Here is a 21,687-nt window from a genome sequence, read left to right as displayed (position 1 = left end):
ATAGGTAACACACAGTATCTTATTAAATTACCCCAATAATGTAAGGGTTCATAGATTTCTCTTTTTAATTCCCCTAAATTTTTTGTTGGGAGCCTAGTTACAGGGCAGGATAACTAGTACAAGCATGATGCACCACAGTTTTGCGTCTAACAATGTAGCCTGTGATCTGCAACGCCACTGCTATTCCAGGCCTATGTCCTCACCCAGCTCTGACAATGCACCTCAGTTGTGGCTTGCTACTTCAGTCCTGAATCTCTTGAGCAGTGTCAACTGACCTGAATTCTGCCACACTGGTTTCCCTTTTTTGGACAAAAATGGACACAGGAGACTCCTCCGAATTATTTTGCACTTGTGACCTAATCAAGATTTAAACCAAGGTCACCAGAGATGACTGACTAGTTAATAAATCCATTGAGCCACTAAGCTTACATTGTTTTCATAAATCTAAGATTAATTACCTATGAACCAGAATGAGAAAGGAGAGAGGTAGATATACTACAAATTTTATCAGTTGGCCTAATCAGTTAAATAAATGCACCAAATTTTATCAAAAAAATTCTATCATTATCTTATTTGAGCACTCCCAGTTGTGTCTTTTTGTTTTTTCTGTCTTCAAATTTCCTTGAACTTTTGCATGATCACTGATCTGCATTAGCAGTGATGCTACCCTGTTCTTTCAAGGACAGTATTTTACTAAGGACATTCTCCTTTTAACTTCTAATTGCAAATTTTGGAGAAAGCCCATTCTTGTAAATCCATTTCCCAGAGAACTTGAAATGCAAAAATTAAACAGAATGTCTCTTCTATGCTTCGAGGAAAGCTAGTAATGTAAATGTTAGCAGCATATTTAGCAAATCTGTTATCTTAATGTTTTTAAATCTTCCGTTTGCAGTTTGAGATCAAGTTGCAAAGACTTTGAACAGAGAGTGTATTCCTAGCCATGGTACAATTTTAAGGAAACAGAGTCGTAGGGGAAATATTCCTATCCTATTTAATATTACAATAATTATAAGTAGCTATTTTCTATAGAGCTATAAATATACATAACAATTTACAAGACAAATAAAGACGACTGGCAAATTTTCAAAAGCACCTAAGTGACTTAGAAGTCTAAGTCTCATTTTTAAAAGGCACTTGAAATTGGGATTTAGGTTTCTCGTCACTTAGGGGCTTTTGAAAATTTTACCCAATGTCCCTGCCCCAAAGAGATTATCACTAGGTCTACTTTAGCTTCTAAATTAACTAATGAAGAATTCTGGCTACACTGAACTGTAAAATTATAACCAAAGGAGATTCCAAGGTACTCACCACACAAAGAAGGCTGTGAGCCAAAGTCAGACTCATCAAGGAGTTTAACAAAATCACAGTCCTTCACAGAATACAAAGACAGTGCATCTAAATTGTCCTCCAAAGTGTCATTAGCCATATCTGCATCTGAAAGGCTAGGATCCATATCTAGGCTGCTTAGGCCAGTATACATTATGTCTCTTGTATCTGGACACAGTTTAAGGTTGAGAGTGTCACTACAGTTCAGCCCTTGACTCTCTGAAAATCCAGGAATATGCATCTCTGATTGGATGAAGTTTTCATCACTGAGGTGGTACTGGTCCATGTTTACCCACCTTTAATGTTTGGTCAGGGAATATGCTTTGGTTTCTGATAAACTAGGGCAAGACTCAGAGCTTGAAAACTGCATTAGTGTATAGCAAGATTCCTAAACAAAAGGTAACAGGAAAAAGTTAGATAACAGAGATGAACAGATAATACATTTTAAAATGAAAGCAATACCAGTATTGATACATTAGCCCATATATAAACCAATCCTTATTATATAGGACTCTAGATAAATACTTCTGGTTTGTATTTTAGATGGAAATATGTGTTCAAATTAAAAATGCTTTCAAACAACTGGAACTTTGTATGTGTGATTAAATCCATTTTGTTCTTTAAACTTCATTGATCATCATGAACAGATTTGGCAGAATTCATATTTTTTAAATATAATTTTGAGGGATAATATTGATGTTTATATTTAAGCATTTTTAATTTTTTTATCAATTTAAATGTTCACAGTTGCACAAAATTATGGGTTTTAAGCATTGTTTTCTATTTTTACCTATTTAATTTTTCATAGTTGCAGGAAAATATGGGGGGTTAAGATAATAACTATTTAATGACAGGTTTCAGAGTAGCAGCCGTGTTAGTCTGTATTCGCAAAAAGAAAAGGAATACTTGTGGCACCTTAGAGACTAACAAATTTATTAGAGCATAAGCTTTCATGAGCTACAGCTGTAGCTCACGAAAGCTTATGCTCTAATAAATTTGTTAGTCTCTAAGGTGCCACAAGTACTCCTTTTCTTTTTATTTAATGACACTATATGTTGTGATTCAAAAAGTTACAGTTTTACACCAGTTAAAACACAAACTGTCAACATCACATATCAAAACACACAAAATAAATATCCTTAAATCAAACTCTAATTTGCTCTCAAGCAGCAATTTTCTCACTTTTTCTATGCATAAATTACAATTATTATCAATGGCAATATTTTTCATACATTTGTGTATGTATGGTGAAATCGACATTTACCAATAAAAATCTAATTTTTCCAAGCCTAGTCATGAACAAGTTAAGTAATTTAAGTCTGGTTTGCCTTAAACTTGATTGATGAGAAATTTGATCTTGATGATATCATTTTAGGAAATGCAACCTGCAGAGAAGATATTCAAACCAAGTCTGCACACTATATATGAAAAAAATTCATATGCAATTGCACACAGCTAAATGCCAATAAGTGTATGTACCGGAACTAGTCCATAATTAATATATGCCTGAATTATTTATGAAACCTGAAGTTCCTTACAAGCATCCAGTGCTGCTGCAAACATGAAAAATGATCCCATTTATACATCATTCCTAAAAAATCACTGAATCTCATGTATTTCAATGGGGTCAAAAGATGTCCCACAAAAACGTCCCTGTTTATAAGTTTGTAACTTATGGTGCTATATGCCTAGAAAAAAGTAGGTCCAAGTTACAGGACCTGCAGAGAGATGAATTCCATCCAGTCTGCAACATATATCTCTCGAACAGGACATACAGATCTCAGAGGCACAGTTTTCATAACCACCACAAAAAGAATACTTTATAGCTGCATATCTGAGAATAAAGAACTTCCTCATACTACTCTGACCAAGGGCAATATTATTTTTAAGGAATAGGTTCAAATTTTACAGGAGATGGAATAGTAAAAATGACACCTAATTTTTTTGTTATAAATTATTTTTAGCTGTACAAACAGCACTGTATATGTGGAGTATCCCTCCTTTGTTCCCCACTCTCATACCTTGAATAACAGGAAAATATTTAAATGCTCCCCAACCCCCATTTTTTAAGAAATATTTTCCTTTTAAAGTCAAATGCATTAAATTTCTTTTTCTTAAAAATAAGTTCTTCACCCTCTATATAGAAGCTTTCAAGTGCTTTTCTTTCTTTGTTTTAAGAGACAAAGAAGGTTAGAAAACTGATTTTAATTTTTTTGTAATAATTTAATAAATCTACTAAAATTACATCTAACACTTCCATAATGGGTCTGCTGCTCAAGCAAAGCTCTCATTTAAATCATTGGGAATTTTTGCCTAAGTAACAATGGCAAGAACAAGGCCAAAGAGTTAAGAAAAAAAATTATTTTGTTAAAACAAGGGTACCCAAATTTGCAGAACTGGGGGAAAAATTAACTTCTATTTCTATCTGTACAGTGCCCCTCATCATAGCATTTAATGCCAAGTCCTGCAAAATTTATGCTTAACTTTACGCATATTGGTCCCATTGATTTCAATGAGACTACTCACATGCATAAAGTTAAGCGTATGCATAAGCCTGTACAAGATCAGGGGCTAAATTTGCCAGGAGCAAAAGCACTACAGCTAATTTACAGATAAAGGGCCCAGATATGACCACATTTATATCAGCAAAGCTACTTGTGTGAATCTGGGTTCAATCACATCAGTTTTTTAAACTACCAATAAACACACATAGCTCTAATAATCTGCTGACACTCTAATCTATTTTGTTAGATTAAAAGCCCTGTTGCTTGCATTAACCAGCAATCAAAACCTGAAGCTGATTGATTTTGTCTTCACACTGCTACAGATAGAAGGCAGCTGTGGAGTGCATTTTAGAACTCTTCGGTCCACAGGTCGCATTTTTAGGATTGTGAGCTGCTGGGTCAAAAGAATTGAGAGAATTTCAGTTATACACAGTATTTTTTAAATTCATCCTTTTAAAAAAAATGGGGGTGGTAAGGAAACAAAATACCCTTAAAATCCAGAACGTCATTTATAATGGGTAGCGGGAGAATAAATACTTTTTAACATGTTGTCTCTGAGGGCTGAAGACTAATAAATACATTATAACTGCAGAGCTGTTTGGAATTTTTGTTGTGGGGGTCTGAACTGCGTATCAGTAAGGAGGCAGAGCGCATTATAACGAGGGGGTTGTAACAAGGCAATTGAAGCAGCATGATAATAGGAGAACAGGGTATTAGGGACAGAGAAACATGACTGAGAAGCTAAAGTCACTATGTTTATGCTGTCAAGAAAGAAGATCCTGAGTTTATCCTAGGGCATGTCCTCCTCATTCTCACATGAAGAATAAGAGGGATGGTGGAAGCTGCCCTTGTCTGAACTAAGGTGAGGGAAGCTAAGTATTAACTAGCCATTGAACTGAACTAGTTGAATAAACCCAACTGAAGAAAATATTCTCTCTGCACCTGAAAAGGCTACTGCTGTCAAAAGCTGGTTCAGCATGTCAGCAAATTCTGGTTCTAGGTGCTTAGTCAGCAATTTCCACCAATTTGGTGGTTTGACTTTAAACTTCAACAGCAAACATGTACTGCTTGAAATTTTTTGTATGTAATTTAAATTATTTTAATAGATTATAGTAAATGTATGCCTTAATATAGGTTTACAATTTCAAATTTAATTTTCAATAGGTTTATTTTAAAAAGAAAAATGCATTTAATTTAAATAAAAAAATCTGATTTCAATTTCAAAAGAATCAAAAAATTTTAAATCCATTTTTATCCACTCCGACCCCTGGGCCTATGCCAATAGAGGGTAGAACTCTGGCACTGCTGGGGAATGAAGTGGGGGTGATCTACCTCCTGGCAGGTAGGATTTCTACCTCTGGGCCAAGGTGGGTGGGTGGGGAATGCTCCTGCCCCTGGTGAAGATGGGGAAGACTGCTGTCCATGGTAGAGGAGGGGGGAAGTTCCTGCTTGGGTAGGGATGGGGGCTGCTCCTGCCCTGGTGACTGGTACTATTCCTGGGGAGGCTGCTCCTGGCCTTGGTTGGGATAAGGCTGCTGCTCAAATTGGGGAGGGGAGGGCATGGCTCCTAGCTCTGATGGGGATGCTGCTCCTGCCCCCCATGGGCTGGGTACCTGACTATGATAGAGGGGTATCCCTACACCTGGAGGGGATGGATGGGGAGCTCCCTGCCCATGATGGGGGAGCGTCCTTGCCCCTAGAGAGAATGGGCAGGGCATCCCTGGACCCTTCCCGCGATGGGGGTGACGGTCCCAGTCTGTGGTGGAGGTGAGGGGGCAGGGTGGTCCCTGCCCTGGATGGGAGGGTCACTGCCTCTGGTGGGGATGGCCGGGGGGGGTCCCTGTCCATGATGGGTGCCCAGCCCCTGGGGGTCTCTGTACATAATGGGGATCCTTGTTCCTGGCAGGGCTGGGTGGGCAGTCTCTGCCCCTGGGGTATAGGTGGGGGGTGCCTGCCCGTGGGGGGGTCTCTGCTACTAGGGGGATGGGAGTGGGTCCCTGCCCCTGGGGGATAGCTGGGAGACCCTTCCCCTGGGGGATGGGCAGGGGGTCCCTGTCTGTGATGGGGTCCCTGCTCCCGGCAGGTTGGGTGGGGGATGGGCAGCGGGTCCCTGCCCCAGGGGGATGGGTGGGGGGCCCTGTCCCTGTCATTGATGGGGGGGTCCCTGCCCCTGGAAGGATGGGCGGGGGGTCCCTGTCTCTGTCATTGATGGGGGGTCCCTGTCATTGATGGGGGGGTCCCTGTCCCTGGGGGGATGGGCGGAGGGTCCCTGTCGTTGATGGGGGGGTCCCTGTCCCTGGGGGGATGGGCAGGGGGTCCCTGTCATTGATGGGGGGTCCCTGCCCCTGGGGGGATGGGCAGGGGGTCCCTGCCCCTGGGGGGATGGGCGGGGGGTCTCTGTCGTTGATGGGGGGTCCCTGTCCCTGGGGGGATGGGCAGGGGGTCCCTGTCATTGATGGGGGGTCCCTACCCCTGGGGGGATGGGCGGGGGGTCCCTGTCATTGATGGGGGGTCCCTGCCCCTGGGGGGATGAGCGGGGGTCCCTGTCGTTGATGGGGTGTCCCTGCCCCTGGGGGGATGAGCGGGGGTCCCTGCCCCTGGGGGGATGAGCGGGGGGTCCCTGTCATTGATGGGGTGTCCCTGCCCCTGGGGGGATGAGCGGGGGGTCCCTGTCATTGATGGGGTGTCCCTGTCCCTGTGGGGATGGGTGGGGGTCCCTGTTCCTGATGGGGGGTCCCTGCCCCTGGGGGGACGGGCGGGGGTCGCTGTCCCTGGGTCCAGCCCTGTCTCCGAATCAGGCCCCGCCGCCTGAGGGGGTCGAGGGCACCGCCCCACAGGAGGCAGCAACTTTACCCGTCGCCTCGCGCCCCTTCCCGCCTGCCCCGGCTCCGTCCCGGCACGAGGCGCCCCGCCCCGCCCCGCCGGCGGAGCCTCGCGCCGACAGGGGCGGGGCTGTCAGGAGGAGCGGCTCCGCCTCGGTCACGTGGTGCTGGGACAGCTTGGGCGGGAAAAGGGGCCGAAGGGTGGCGCCATTTTGTGAGAGGGAGAAAGGAGGGAAGGTGTGAGGGGATAGGGAGGGGGTATATGGGGAGAGGGAGGGTTGGGAGGAGGGGGAAGAGCGGAGTGTGGGGATAGGGAAGTGTATATCAGACTAGGGAGGGGAGGGGAAGGGCTTGAGGGGAGGGAGGATAGGAAGGGGTATATGGGAGAGGGGTTGGGGAGAGGCATATGGGAAAAGGGTGGGAAAAGGACTTGTTAGGGGATAGGGAAAGGAGAGAAGTCAGGAGGGGAGGTGTGTGGGGTTGGGGAGAAGTGAAGTGGGAGATATGGTGGGGGAGGGAATAGGGAGAAGTGAGAGGGTGATGGGGAGAGAGAGATAGGGGAGGGAATAGGGAAAAGTGGAGGGGGTAATGGAGGGGGAGAGATAGGGAGGGGATAGGGAGGAGAGGAGGGCCAGAGGATATATGGAAAGGTGGGAGGATATGTGGGGACCAGGCATACAGGGAGAGGATGTGGGAGTGGGAGGGGAGGCGTGAGGGTGTGGAGAGGCGGAGATGCAAAGGAGAGGTGTGAGGGGAATATGGAGAGAGGAAGAGGTTAAAGGGAAGGTGCGTGATGATATAGGGTGGAGGAGTTGTGAAGGGGAGCTTAGGGGGAGACATAATGGAAGGTGGAGTGGAGTTGGATGAGTGAGAAGAAGTGTTTGGGGAGTGAAAAGTCTCAGGGAGGTGTATGGAGAAGGACTTATTGAGGGAAGGGGTTTGCTATATAATGGGACCATGGGAAAAGAAGCATGAAGAAGAAAGGGATTGGTTAGAGGAGGGGATGGAAGTATGAGGGGGCTGTAGGGGGAAGTGTAAGGAGAGAGAAGAGGTTTATAAGGAGGAGGGAGGGAGAAAGTATAACAGTGTAGTTGGGAGAAAGTGTGAGACAGGAGAGAGAAATGGAGAAAAAGCCGATGAGACGGTGCTGTGACTGTTTCCCTCGCTCCATCCCCCCAAAAAAGGTGGCTACATTTAGTTGTCCCCTGAACATCTTGCTAAGGCAACAGCACATCATGAACCAGAAAAACAGAAAACTGTGATGAACTTACCCCTGCTTGAAATCGAAGTAAAGTGTACTAATTCTAATATTGGTTTATGGAGGTTTACTCTGTCTATGGTAGGGTTTTGCTCTCGTGCAACTACGCTGGTGGCTGAAAATGAGGCAAATCACGAATGTAGGCAAGGCTATAGAGGAGAAGACTCCTCTTTTGTCAGCATGGATTCCAATATCCCATTTTGTTACAGGGTGATATGTTGCTGGAGGTGACGAGAGAATTGTACCATGCCTCACATGATTGCCAACAGTTGTGGTTAACTGACACAGTAATAAAACTGGGCCTCATTCAGGACTACTCTGTTCCTTGTGTAGTTATAAACAGTAGTGCAACATGTAAGTAAAATGCCATTAGATCAAAATGGTAGTTTTACTCCCCCTTTCAATAGGTGTACATAACTACATCAAGTGCAAGGGAGTGAGGAACCAAGCCTAATGTCTTTATTCATGATCATGGTTATTAGCCTTGGTGTGCTAACTAAATTTAAATGCGGGTGTTACAATTCTATCTAGTAAAACCCTTTTTGACAGTTTCATTTGAAGAAACAGCTGGTGTGTTCCATCCATCCCAAAGGGGCTGAATTTCAGTGGCGGGTGAGGTGAAATCTGTGTGCATACTGATCAGTGAGCTAAAACTAATATTAAGTTGATACTCAGTATTACATGCTTGACAAGTGGTCAAAACTTTGGTTTTATATTTCAATAGCTATCCCTTCACACTATAAATTTCTCTAATGTACTTTGGTTTTCAGCTTAAAACAACATCACCAAGAGAGATGTAAACTTCCACTATTTACCTTAATACAGTATCATGTTCAATTTATTTCAATTCAAATTTAAACACTAATTGTGACCAGTCAAATAAAGAACAATGTTAACTGTTTCAGCACTTGAACAAGCACATCAAGTTAATGCACTTAATATAACAGGACCTATTATATTCTACTATTTCCATGGATATGAAAACACATTCTATGTCAATAAAGCTGCAAAATGAGAACAAGGAAATAATAAAATATTCTTTTGATTATATAATTGTGACATTTGATACTATCCATTGCAATTAAATAAAGGTAGATTTCAAACTACTATCATTTTCATAGTTTTGGGACAGCCATGAGGTTGGCAGGATTATGTGGCATTGTTATATAAAGCCCATTTTGCACTGATGAAAATGACTACACAGAGTGCAGGGTTGTCCAGAATTAGGCTCAGTTTCATTACTGTGTCAGTTAATCACAATTGTTGGCAATCATATTCAGACATGGTACAATTCTGTCAAGTAGGTTTGGCTGAGAGTGACTCCCTGAACTTGAGGATGCATGGGTAGGCCCCAAGCTTCCTATCTCCACCTCAGGTAATCAAGCTCAAAGCCTTAAAAAATTGCTAGACACATTTCAGAAGAAAACAGATGGCACCTTATTCTAGAAAGAAGCTGGACATAGAGTTTTGAAAATATAAGACATGCCCTGTGTATGTTTTAGTGTTTTTAATTGTTTGATTTGGAGTTTAAAGCCTATTAATCTGAACAAAGGGAATGTGTCCAGAGATTTTGTTAACCTGTTTTATTACTGGTTGCACCAGAAAACTTGCAAATAAACCTGCAACTCAAAAAACCTCCAATTTCTTTTGAGCCATGTGGACCATACGAAACCATATGCGTTAATCTCAATAGTTAAATTTACGTGTTTAGGATGGAGAATATCTTAACTTTTTAAAATTACCATTTAAATGTTTTTACTGTCAAGTTAGAAATCATAGGCCAAATTTATTCCTAGTGCGACTTCAAATCAGGCATGAATTCAGACCTATATATATTTAAAATGTTCCTTTTTTCTGATAAAAAGAAAAGAGTACTTGTTGCACCTTAGAGACTAACAAATTTATTTGAGCATAAGCTTTCATGAGCTACAGCTCACTTCATCAGATGCATTCAGTGGAAAATACAGTGGGAAGATTTATATACACAGAGAACATGAAACAATGGGTGTTACCATACACACTGTAAGGAGAGTGATCACTTCAGATGAGCTATTACCACCAGGGGGTGGGGGGGAAAGAAAACCTTTTGTAGTGATAATCAAGGTGGGCCATTTCCAGCAGTTGACAAGAATGTCTGAGGAACAGTGGGGAGTGGAGGGGGGGAAATAACATGGGGAAATAGTTTTACTTTGTGTAATGACCCATCCACTCCCAGTCTTCATTCAAGCTGAAGTTAATTGTATCCAGTTTGCAAATTAATTCCGATTCAGCAGTCTCTCCTTGGAGTCTGTTTTTAAAGTTTTTTTTATTGAAGAATAGCCACTCTTAGGTCTGTAATCGAGTGACCAGAGAGATTGAAGTGTTCTCCGACTGGTTTTTGAATGTTATAATTCTTGACGTCTGATTTGTGTCCATTTATTCTTTTACGTAGAGACTGTCCAGTCTGGCCAACGTACATGGCAGAGGGGCATTCCTGGCACATGATGGCATATATCACATTGGTAGATGCGCAGGTGAACGAGCCTCTGATAGTGTGGCTGATGTGATTAGACCCTATGATGGTGTCCTCTGAATAGATATTAGGACACAGTTGGTAACAGGCTTTGTTGCAAGGATAGGTTCCTGGGTTAATGGTCCTGTTGTGTGGTGTGTGGTTGCTGGTGAGTATTTGCTTCAGGTTGGGGAGCTGTCTGTAAGAAAGGACTGGCCTGTCTCCCAAGATCTGTGAGAGTGATGGGTCGTCCTTCAGGATAGGTTGTAGATCCTTGATGATGCGTTGGACAGGTTTTAGTTGGGGGCTGAAGGTGATGGCTAGTGGCGTTTTGTTATTTTCTTTGTTGGGCCTGTCCTGTAGTAGGTGACTTCTGGGTACTCTTCTGGTTCTGTCAATCTGTTTCTTCACTTCAGCAGGTGGGTGTTATAGTTGTAAGAATGCATGATAGGGATCTTGTAGGTGTTTGTCTCTGTCTGAGGGGTTGGAGCAAATGCGGTTGTATCGTAGAGCTTGGCTGTAGACAATGGATTGTGTGGTGTGATCTGGGTGAAAGCTGGAGGCATGTAGGTAGGAATAGCGGTTAGTAGGTTTCCGGTATAGGGTGGTGTTTATGTGACCATTGCTTATTAGCACCGTAGTGTCCAGGAAGTGGATCTCTTGTGTGGACTGGTCCAGGCTGAGGTTAATGGCAGGATGGAAATTGTTGAAATCATGGTGGAATTCCTCAAGGACTTCTTTTCTATGGGTCCAGATGATGAAGATGTCATCAATGTAGCGCTTTCGTGCAAATTTGCAAATTAACTTCAAAAACAGACTCCAACGAGAGACTGCTGAATTGGAATTAATTTGCAAACTGGATACAATTAACTTAGGCTTGAATAGAGACTGGGAATGGATGAGTCATTACACAAAGTAAAACTATTTCCCCATGGTATTTCTCCCTCCCACCCCACCCCCCACTGTTCCTCTGATATTCTTGTTAACTGTTGGAATTAGCCTACCTTGCTTGTCACCATGAAAGGTTTTCCTCCTTTCCCCTCCCTGCTGCTGGTGATGGCTTATCTTAAGTGATCACTCTCCTTACAGTGTGTATGATAAACCCATTGTTTCATGTTCTCTGTGTGTGTGTGTATATAAATCTCTCCTCTGTTTTTTCCACCAAATGCATCCGATGAAGTGAGCTGTAACTCACGAAAGCTTATGCTCTAATAAATTTGTTAGTCTCTAAGGTGCCACAAGTACTCCTTTTCTTTTTGCGAATACAGACTAACACGGCTGCTACTCTGAAACCTTACATAGCCAGACAATCCCATTGTCAGGGTGCCAATGCCTGAGATGATGGGGCGTCCAGGATTTCCAGGTTTCTGGATCTTGGGTAGCAGATAGAATACCCCAGGTCGGGGTTCCAGGGGTGTGTCTGTGCGGATTTGTTCTATCCTTGCAACAAAGCCCGTTGCCAACTCTGTCCACATATCTATTCAGGGGACAACATAATAGGGCCTAATCACATCAGCCACACTATCAGAGGCTCGTTCACCTGCGCATCTACCAATGTGATATATGCCATCATGTGCCAACAATGCCCCTCTGCCATGTACATTGGTCAAACTGGATAGTCTCTATGTCAAAGAATAAATGGACACAAATCAGACGTCAAGAATTATAACATTCAAGAACCAGTCGGAGAACACTTCAGTTTCTCTGGTCACTCGATTACAGACCTAAAAGTCACAATATTACAACAACAAAACTTCAAAAACAGATGCCAACAAGAGACTGCTGAATTGGAATTAATTTGCAAACTGGATACAATTAACTTAGGCTTGAATAGAGACTGGGAGTGGATGGGTCATTACACAAAGTAAAACTATTTCCCCATGTTATTCTCCCCCCCCCACCCCACCCCACCCCGTTCCTCAGACGTTCTTGTCAACTGCTGGAAATGGCCCACCTTGATTATCACCACACAAGGTTTTCTTCCTCCTCCCCGCCTGCTCTCCTGCTGGTAATAGCTCACCTTAAGTGATCACTCTCGTTACAGTGTGTATGGTAACACCCATTGTTTCATATGCTCTGTGTATATAAATCTTCCCACTGTATTTTCCACTGAATGCATCCGATGAAGTGAGCTGTAGCTCACGAAAGCTTATGCTCAAATAAATTTGTTAGTCTCTAAGGTGCCACAAGTACTCCTTTTCTTTTTGCGAATATAGACTAACACGGCTGCTACTCTGAAACCTTTTTTCTGATATCACCACTGAGATGATTAAAACTGAAGAGATTTTAAGTGGCTTGTTTACTTGTCATCATTATGTTTTTGGAATAGTCCCAGAATGTGTTCTATGGCCACTTTTGCTCCCTCTTTATCCATGAAAAAGCTCTATTACTAATATTATAGTCCAGGTCATGCTGAGAGCAGAGTCTTCTGGAATCACCTGAATCTCAGTAAAATAACTCAGAAGAGAAAAGAAATGGAAAAAGATCACAGAATTGAAAGTATGTTGCCTACAATGCTTTTAAAACTGCAGTGACCCAGTACCCGACTACTGTTCCTGCAGTCTATTGATTAAAGCAGGAACAATTTATGATTAGATAATTTGTATTTATAATTAAATGCTCAGTCTTCATGTGAGATCCTCTCGTATGTGAGTAGCTCTATTAAAATAGGACTGAAGATGTATTAGAGGTGTCCAGCAGTGTCAATTGTCATTTTAAACTTCATTATTTTAAAAAAGCACAAACAAAAATGCTCTTTTGGGACATGAATCCACATGTTGTATGACAAGTCTCACTTTGGAGTAAATTTTAATTTCCCTATCATAAATTATAAATCTCTGAAGATGCAAGTTTTATAAAACTCCTAGCTGATTATTTACTGTTTTATTAGCAATACTAATGTTGCTAATATATATATCTATAAAATTTAACCCATTTTACAGAGAGTTAAACTGAGGTACAGATGACCTGTTTCATCATTGCACTGCACCTTGTATAGTCATTTACACCAATGGAAAGTGGGTATAAAATGCTTCTGTAGCATTTTTGACTCACTTTGTACTGATTTAAATGACTGCCCAAGATACACAACAATGGCGAGTTGGGCCCAGAAAGATTTACTGATTTGCGTACACTACAATGGGACAGTGACATTTTAATTTATTGTTTAAAAGGACAGATCTTCAGTTGTGAAATTGGTGCAATTCCATTAATAACAGTGGGGCTGTGTGAGCATTTGCTTTATTTGAGGATATGGCTTGAAGTTTAAAAATCTGTTTAAGATTTTTATTTTATGGGAGTTGGTATGACCTAATGATTAGAGCACTAGACTGTGACTCTGGAGACCTAGGTTCTATTTCTGGCTTTGCCATGGGTCTGCTTTGTGAACATGGACATGTGACTTCACCTACCTATGCCACGGTTTCTCCATGTGTAAAAAATGGGCATAATGATGCTGATCTGAAAAAGAGCTCCATATAACTGCCAACTTTCTGACTACAGAAAATCAAATACCCTGTCATGTCCCTTTTCCAAGGCCCCACCCCTTCTCTGAGGCCATGCCCCCACTCACTCCATTCATCTTCCTTCCCTCGCTTGCTCTCCCCCACCCTCGCTCACTCACTCATTTTCACTGGGCTAGGGCAGGGTGTTGGGGTGCGGGAGGTGGTGTGGCTCTGGGGTGGGGCTGTGGATGAGGGGTTTGGGGTGCAGGAGGGGGCTCTAGGCTGGGGGTGTGGGGCTGTGGGTTTCAGAGTGTGGGAGGGGGCTGCAGGCTGGGGCAGGGAGTTGGGGTGTGGAAGGGAGTACAGGCTCTGGGCTGGGGGTGTGGGCTCGGGGGGGGGCAGAAATGAGGGGTTCGTGGTGCAGGAGGGGGCTCCGAGCTGGGGCAGGGGGTTGGGGCATGGGAGGGGGTTTCAGGTGTGGGCTTCAGGCAGCGCTTACCTCAGGTGGCTCCAGGAAAGCGACCAGCATGTTTCTCTGTCTCCTAGGTGCAGGGGTGGCCAGGGGCCTCCGCGCACTGCCCCCAGGCCAGCCAGTGGGAGCTGCAAAGCTGGCATTTGGGGCAGTGCCAGCGGCATGGGCAGCGCACGGAGCCCCCATTACTGCCTTTGGGCCTAGGAGCCAGAGGGACATGCAGGCTGCTTCCGGGAGCTGCACGGAATTGGCCGCTTTTAGTGGGACTTTTAGCAGGGAGCCACCGGGTCCCTTTTTGACCGGGCATTCCAGTTGAAAACCGGATGCCTGGCAACCCTAGCTCCCTGTGGCTCGAAAGCCTGTCTCTCTTGCCAACAGAAGTTGATCCAATAAAAGATATTACCTCACCCACCTTATCTCTCATTTTTAAAGCACTTTGAGATCTAATGATGAAAAGCATTACATATTATTTTCACTGAAAGGTGCTGTAGAATTACAAAATATTATTTTAACTTTTCTCTCGTTTTGAACAGTGGGTTTGTTGGCCAAATTCTCTGCTGGTGTAAGTGAGTGACACTGCCCTGAAGTCAGTGGAGCTGCTCTAGTTATTCAGAATGGCAGGACCTAGCTGTGGGGAAGCTTCCTGTCACTCTAGTAAGTTTTTTGTTTTGTTTTGGGGGGTTTGTGCTTGTTTATTTGTTTTTAAGTGTATTGAAAAGAGAAGGGGAAATGACTGTAAAATTAGGGAAATGTAATACAATTTTAAAATCTGTCTTTCTTTAAAAAAATCAATATCACCTTCTTCACATGTAGAAATGTACCCTGGGCATGAAGAGCTTGGTTGATGGTAACATCCTTTCAAGAAGGAAGTTGGTTTGAGCTATGTTGCCCCCTGTGTAAGCCTAATTAGCAATTTTTGTGGCTTCTTGCCAGGATTTCTGGACAAGATAGACTTCATTATACCTATTAAACTTTTCAGGTTGGGGTGGAAAAGCTCTAGGTAAAAATATAGTTCATATGTGAATAAGGATTCATTTCATTACTTAAAAATTACTCTATAAGTAGTTCTGATTTTGCAGAATGGAATACAGGTATGAAGGGGGAACAACATCCTTCATCTTTATTTCCTTTCACACACATTTTATTCAAACTATTTTGTGTTCAAAATTCCTGTACAAATTTGACAATAGAAGCCATAGCATGGCCCTGTGTGCTTCATTAAAAGTTACATTCCTGATTAGGTTAGCTTTCAGCAGTTTGGCAGGCTGATCGCAAGGCCATTTACAGCCAGGAAATAGTGATGATACTGAGGCTGCAGGCAGCTACTACGCTGCAAACCCCCTTCTCTCTCCTCCCTCTGTTAAACTGTCACTGCACTCAGTTTGCACTGCACTTTTATAGTGTAATGCACCAAAATAAACCCTTCCATAGTCCCACCCAGCTATAAACAGAATGTATATCTAATTCAAATTCAGCCAATCAAAGGGTATAAACAAAGCAGAAAGCCCTGCCTCTTGATTATTAATTACTCACACTGGTCAATCACATTTAACCTGTCTAATCAGGATGCAGGATGATGCATATAGCCCTTCCCATTCCTTTCTGAGCTGCTCCACTTTTGACCAATCAGAAAAAGCCTTTCTCTCTCTGGCAGAACCAGTTTTTAATTGCTATGCGGAGGACCCTTGCTTTAGCTGTACTTTGTGCTGCCTGAACACAGAGCCAGTTTGAAATTGTGCTTGAATGTACAGTAGTACTAGTAGCATTCAGTATATAAACTCAAAGTATGTTGATTGGTTAAATGTGCATGCTCTCAATGTATGTAGCTATGCCTAATATCCAAAACAGTCATAAGATTTTGCTGGCTATTTTGGCTTTCATGGCCAGTTATAAAAAACAACAACAAAATATTGTGAACATGTAATATAGTGAAATGAAAGACATTTTATTTTTTGTCTTAGTACTAATTAAGGACCTGATCCTGCAAACATTTACCACCTAGCACAGTGCCTACTCTTAGTGGGAAGTCTTTGCAGAATTTGGCCCTAAAACTGTAAATAATTGAGCCAGTTTTTTTGTTAAAAATAACTTTTTGTTTTATATCAAAGTCAGTATGTTCACTTGGTGTTAAAATGTTAAAGAGGACATACATTTAAAAAAAAATCCTTCCTTTCCCTAGTGAAATTAGGCTTGCAATTCCTTTTCATAGTAATTGACTCCCCTCAGGAAGACTGGTGATGTTACGGTGCTTCCTCAGTTTAACCTTTTAGCCCATACCATTACTAGAAGGGGATGGGGAAGGATTATTTTTAGTACCTAATTTTCTCATTAGCCTGCTGAATGTAACTGGTCCTTGCTCAATATGTGAGAGCCTAAAGTATGTGATTAGTTTATCCATAATTTCTCTAAATACTAAAAATCATGTTTTCAATCATTTTGATTATGAAGTACAATTATAACAAAAATTGTCATTTAAAACAACAGACTACTGTGGCAACTACAAATGGTTATCAGAAGTAATTTTCTGTTCCATACCTATAAGCTTTTTTTAAATCAAACTGCTGGGCAATCTAAGAATCACAGTAGTTAGTGTTGCTTGCCTCCAAGGAAACCTTTCTCTATAGTTAGAAAGAAGTACATCCCTTTGTAACCACCTGTGAAATAACAAAGGCCACAATCTCATAAACACTTATGCACATGCTTAATTTTAAACACGTGTGTTAAGGAAATGAATGTTTCCAGGGCTGAAGCTGATGGGATATACTAGGAAGGCACAGTATGAATATAATTAATAATTGGTAATTAGTACATACCATGGGTAAAATCCTGGCCCCATTGAAACTTCTACTGACTTCAGTGGGGCTATGATTTCACTCCAGATCTCATCTAAATCAAGATTTTGTATGGTGGGAATTAGCTGATGAAATTTATTTTATAAAAGTATGATTAATAATTACCCAAGTCCAGAAAACACATTTTAGAGGAGGAAAGCAGCAGTCATTAAATATTAAAGGTGTAAATAAATTAAATTTGTATTTACTTGCATGATATTTTTCTTTGCTTTCAGAGAGCAGTGGTGCATTTGAGTTGTCTGTTGTAAACAGGTTAATTTTAATAAGATTAGTGTTTTTATGATTAGTAATAGCATTTCTACTTTGCACTTGTTCATGTACCTTGTGCATCCATTGAAATGATTAAATACATTTTATTGGTTTATTTATCTGAGTCACTTTATTGCTGCTACAGAAAGATGAAGTGATTATAATCCAGAGACTGAATTACATCAAAAGTTTCTATAACTACTAACCATTCCAGTTTTCACTGAAGTCATATTTTCCTCTTTAGCTGAGTGAGATGTATCCAACTGCATTGATATAGTGGGCTGAAAACGTTGATGCTTAATAAATAACTGTAGCAGCAACATTTTAAACTCAGTAATAATATTGATTTTAGGATCCCTTACAAACTATGCAAACTACAGATACATGTTTTAAAAATTAAAATAATGTTTAGCATGTATATTTTTATAAAGCACTATACAAACATTAATAAGCTTGTTCTTATGACTCTTAGGCCTTGCTCCCGTAAACACTTATATAAATGTTAAAGTTTCAGCACGAGTCGTCCTGTTGACTTAAGTGAGACTACTCAGATGCTTGAAGTTAAGAGTGTGTATAAGTTTTTTCCAGGATCAGGGCCTTAAACTCTGATTCTGCAGTGAGCTTTACATGGATGCATTCCAGGATTGGGGTCTAAGAGCTAATTAAACAATAAAGACAAGACAATAATAACTATCAAGTTGAAAACTCTCAAAGAGGGATTGAACCTGTTACTATTGAAGTCAGTGAAAAATGTCTATTGATGTTAATAGGATCAGGATCAAGCCGTTAAAATACATCTACCTTTCCACACACTCCCATTAAAATGATGAATGACCCCATAAACTAGAGAGAGAGTAAACTTGCTAAATTTTATTTATTTGAGGCCCAAATTTGAGAGGTGCTGGTCACTCTCCTATCCCATTGTGGATGGAACCCTTTAGACCTTGTCTATTTTAAGACAGATTTTGGTGGGAGCCCTTGTGTAGAGATCCTGCTATCTGTGACATAATTTTCAGAACCATGTTGAATAGACCTGCTTCCAGAAAAGTTGGATGACAGTGGGCCCCAATCCTGCAATGAGTTGTGCCCTGGATTGTGGCCTATATCATTTGACCTTCCAGGAAGCAAGTCTGTTCCACACTGTTGAAACTGTGGAGGTAACCAGCAGGCTGTCTACCTTGGGTTGTTAACATGGGTGTTTGCAATGATTTAAAAAAAAAATCTTTAGTATAGATGGGGCCTGAGAGAGAGACTTTCATTTTGAGCTCGTTTCAAAGACAGTTTTAAAATTATCTGTTTGATGAAGGGATTTTGAAGTGTGTTTTGTTGAGATCTTCAGTGGGGCATGGTCTAAGACATTTTAATATAGGTGCCAGTGAAAACATCTTTACATAAATAAATATCTTTTAATCTCTAGTTACACTGCCTGAAGCTGCAACAATTTGGAGCAGTGAGCTTAGCTTTTTAAAAATATAAAAAATAGGTTTTTAAGTGTTCTTGAAATAAACACTCATATGTATCCAGATGCTGCAAAATGTTTCCTCATATGAGGGAGATGCATTATAAACTGCCTTAAAATTATATTTGAAAAATGAACGAGATTTGGCACGTCTGCCTCTTTAAATCTTACTCATTCCAGCTTGACAGCCCTATGGTGTTTCTCTGCCGTTCTCACTTGTGTGTGTGGCTATTTTGAAAGAGGGGGGTGGGGCATCACAAATGTAAATCCTGTGAAAGAGGTGGGGGCAAATTATACCTGATTTTCTTTTCTTTTTTAGTAGAGGTGCGTGAAGTTTTTCTAAAAAATGAAATAGAATTACAATCGTTATTCTCCCTCCCTTCCTTCCTCCCGTGTTTTGAATTTTAGGAAGCTCTGTTGAAATGTAATCAGGCAGTGAGCTGAACCTCTATGTGTCTGTGCCTGCCGGGGTCCTGCCTCCGGAGCCCGTGCGGGGATGTCTCGGAGACCCCGCGCTGACTGCTGCTCAAACATCACGGTGAGTTTGTTACAATGTAGCAATTTCTCTTTAAATCTCTTAACTCTCTCTACCTGCAACTCAGGGCTGTGACAGGGCGAAAAAAACTGGGGAGGAGGGGGGAAAAGGGAGCCTTGCACCCCTCCTAGGGTAGCATCCCTGTTCCCTTTCCATTGCTCCCCCAATCCAGTTCCCCCCCAAACAGCCTCCTGTTACTGCGTCTGCAGGTCACGTCTACAGAATACAATGTAGCTTTATAAAACGATTCATAACGTTCTATCGTTCCCTGCACAGACAGAGCAGTGGAAAGAGGGGTGCTGGGTGCCCCTTTCTCAGATCCCCACAACCTTCTGGAATCAACCTTCTCCCCCTCCCCCAGTAAAGGGGTGGGGGCTTTGGGGAGGAAAAAAAATGAGCTGTTAGTTTGCAGTGTTGGATGGTTATGACTTGGTTTTGATTTCTCGGTTGAGGTTGTAAAGCCATCGTCTGTCTCTGTTACCCCACCCCCCACTCCTCTCAAGTAAAAACCAAGAAGGATGCCCACAGATGGGTCTTATCTTATGCTCGATTTTAAAATAAATGTTTTAATGGAGAGGTGAAGCAAAACAGATTTGTAATGTCAAAATAAAGAAGCCTGATCTTTATGGTTGCTGGTCTGCAAGGTATTACAAACGGTACATTGGGATTTGACATGGTATGGTAAAATCAAGCCTGGAGCTCCACTGAGGAGAGAAGACCTGCCAGTTAAGGGTTATCCTCACTTGCTCCTCCCTTATGAAATTTCCGACTTGTGTTTTTGGTATTGTTTTGCAAACCAGTGTGTGTCTGCTCAGCACTAATTGATTAAAAAAAATGCAGTGCAACTTGATTACAGTGTTTGGTAAAGAAAACTAAATGAACATTAGTAACCTTTTTTGCAAATGGGTGTCTCACTACTTTTTTGTGGTCCTGAAGTTTGGCTACATACATTTTAAAAATACATTTGGTAAATAAATCTGCAATTGATTATATTCACACTCCACATTTTCCATTTGTGTGCCTATTTTGGCTTGACTTAGATTTTAGGTGACAAAAAATATTTTTGAGAGAGCGTTGCCCCTATTTTGGGGGGTGGAGGGACATTTTAATATAACACACAATATGTTCTGCTCAGTTTTTTCTTGTGTTTTGCATATCCTTCTCATTGTCAAATCTGTAAGATTTCTGCTAGAGTTTATCCAAATATCTGTATACTTGGTAAACAACACACATGCTTCACTGAAAAGTAATTGAACTTTGGTGAGGTATATAAACTTATTTTAACCCAAAGTATAACTAACTTTACCAAACTAGTTTAGATTGACTGGGACTGAGTGTGTTGTATTGATTGATTCTTTCTCTGTGATTGACTCAAAGGGTTCTGGTCAAACTCATGTTGTCTGTATTTCTCTGCAGTGGTGTTTCTGTGAGTACAGGTGCTACTTATCAAAACTGTCTGTTTACCACCAAGTGCACAAGAAAAGGTGTTTAGGAATATCTTTATATGGGGCTGAGATACACTGATTCTATTGTGCTCAGGTTAGGTTTTTAAAGGGCATTTGAAAAATAAGATCACAGTATTGTGCTCCATCATCCACTGAAGTGTGTCTAGGGTTTTATTGCTTTTCAACGCTAACTAAAAATATTTTCAGTTTTGCAATCAGTATTTTATTATTAAAATAATTGCATTAAACATCCATGATCTTTCTAGAACAAGAAGTCAAAGTGATATGGGTGGCTTTATTTCATTTGTTATTTAGCCTCATTTATTGGTGAGCTTCAGAATAATAGACGTGGATGTTTCCTTTTTAAGTGCTTGAGCAGTCAAGTATTTCGCTGTAATTAATCTATTTGTGAATTTTTACAGATTACATCATTTAGTGTCAAAATTCTACAGTAGTCTCTGCATTCTGTTCTTTGTTTGGTCTTCTTGCTAAGCAGAGCATTCAGTTATAACTGTAAGACTAATGCAACTTTTAAAATTGATCAAATGCAGCAGCTTTGAATTTTTCTTTCTTCCTTAAAGAGTTCTGATTCCAAAAATGAAGAGTGTAATTGATTGTTCAGGGCTGCTATTTTCATGGCTGTAGTTTAGACACATGTGGCATTTGCATGAATGCTCCTTAGCAGCGCCAAAGTTCCTGTCTTTTGCCAGTTATTATTTGCTTCTTTGCCATTTGGTGCAGATCCACTGTACTGTGCCAAGTGGGAGATGAAAGTTCATAATTTTTTTTTGTTCTGTTCCAGGAGTAAATGTATTTCTCATACTACAGCTA

General features: G+C 41.4%; 2 protein-coding genes across 16 annotated transcripts in view; one reads left to right on the top strand and one right to left on the bottom strand.

The window, feature by feature from the left end:
- Positions 1-4,219, bottom strand: part of ZNF541 (zinc finger protein 541) — a 41,292-nt gene extending 37,073 nt beyond the window's left edge. Inside the window, 3 exon segments of the mRNA XM_038381547.2 lie at positions 1,309-1,714; positions 2,591-2,711; positions 4,118-4,219. Of these exon segments, the coding sequence (XP_038237475.1) occupies positions 1,309-1,612 (304 nt within the window). The 5' untranslated portion in view covers positions 1,613-1,714; positions 2,591-2,711; positions 4,118-4,219.
- Positions 4,220-17,388: 13,169 nt separating this feature from the next.
- BICRA (BRD4 interacting chromatin remodeling complex associated protein) overlaps positions 17,389-21,687 on the top strand; it is a 116,026-nt gene continuing 111,727 nt past the window's right edge. For 4 of the 15 annotated variants that reach the window (XM_038381543.2, XM_043501386.1, XM_043501393.1 and 1 more), the window contains exons 1-2: positions 19,134-19,156; positions 19,285-19,414. The gene's annotated coding sequence lies outside the window, so the exon portion shown is untranslated. Of the gene's footprint in view, positions 17,421-19,129; positions 19,157-19,225; positions 19,415-21,687 lie in introns of those variants that run through there. The other 11 variants (XM_043501389.1, XM_043501395.1, XM_043501390.1 and 8 more) reach the window with 6 other exon arrangements.

The sequence above is a fragment of the Dermochelys coriacea genome, chromosome 23, assembly GCF_009764565.3.
Source record: "Dermochelys coriacea isolate rDerCor1 chromosome 23, rDerCor1.pri.v4, whole genome shotgun sequence".
NCBI classification, from domain to species: Eukaryota; Metazoa; Chordata; order Testudines; family Dermochelyidae; genus Dermochelys; species Dermochelys coriacea.
This window is presented reverse-complemented; position numbering and strand designations above follow the sequence as displayed.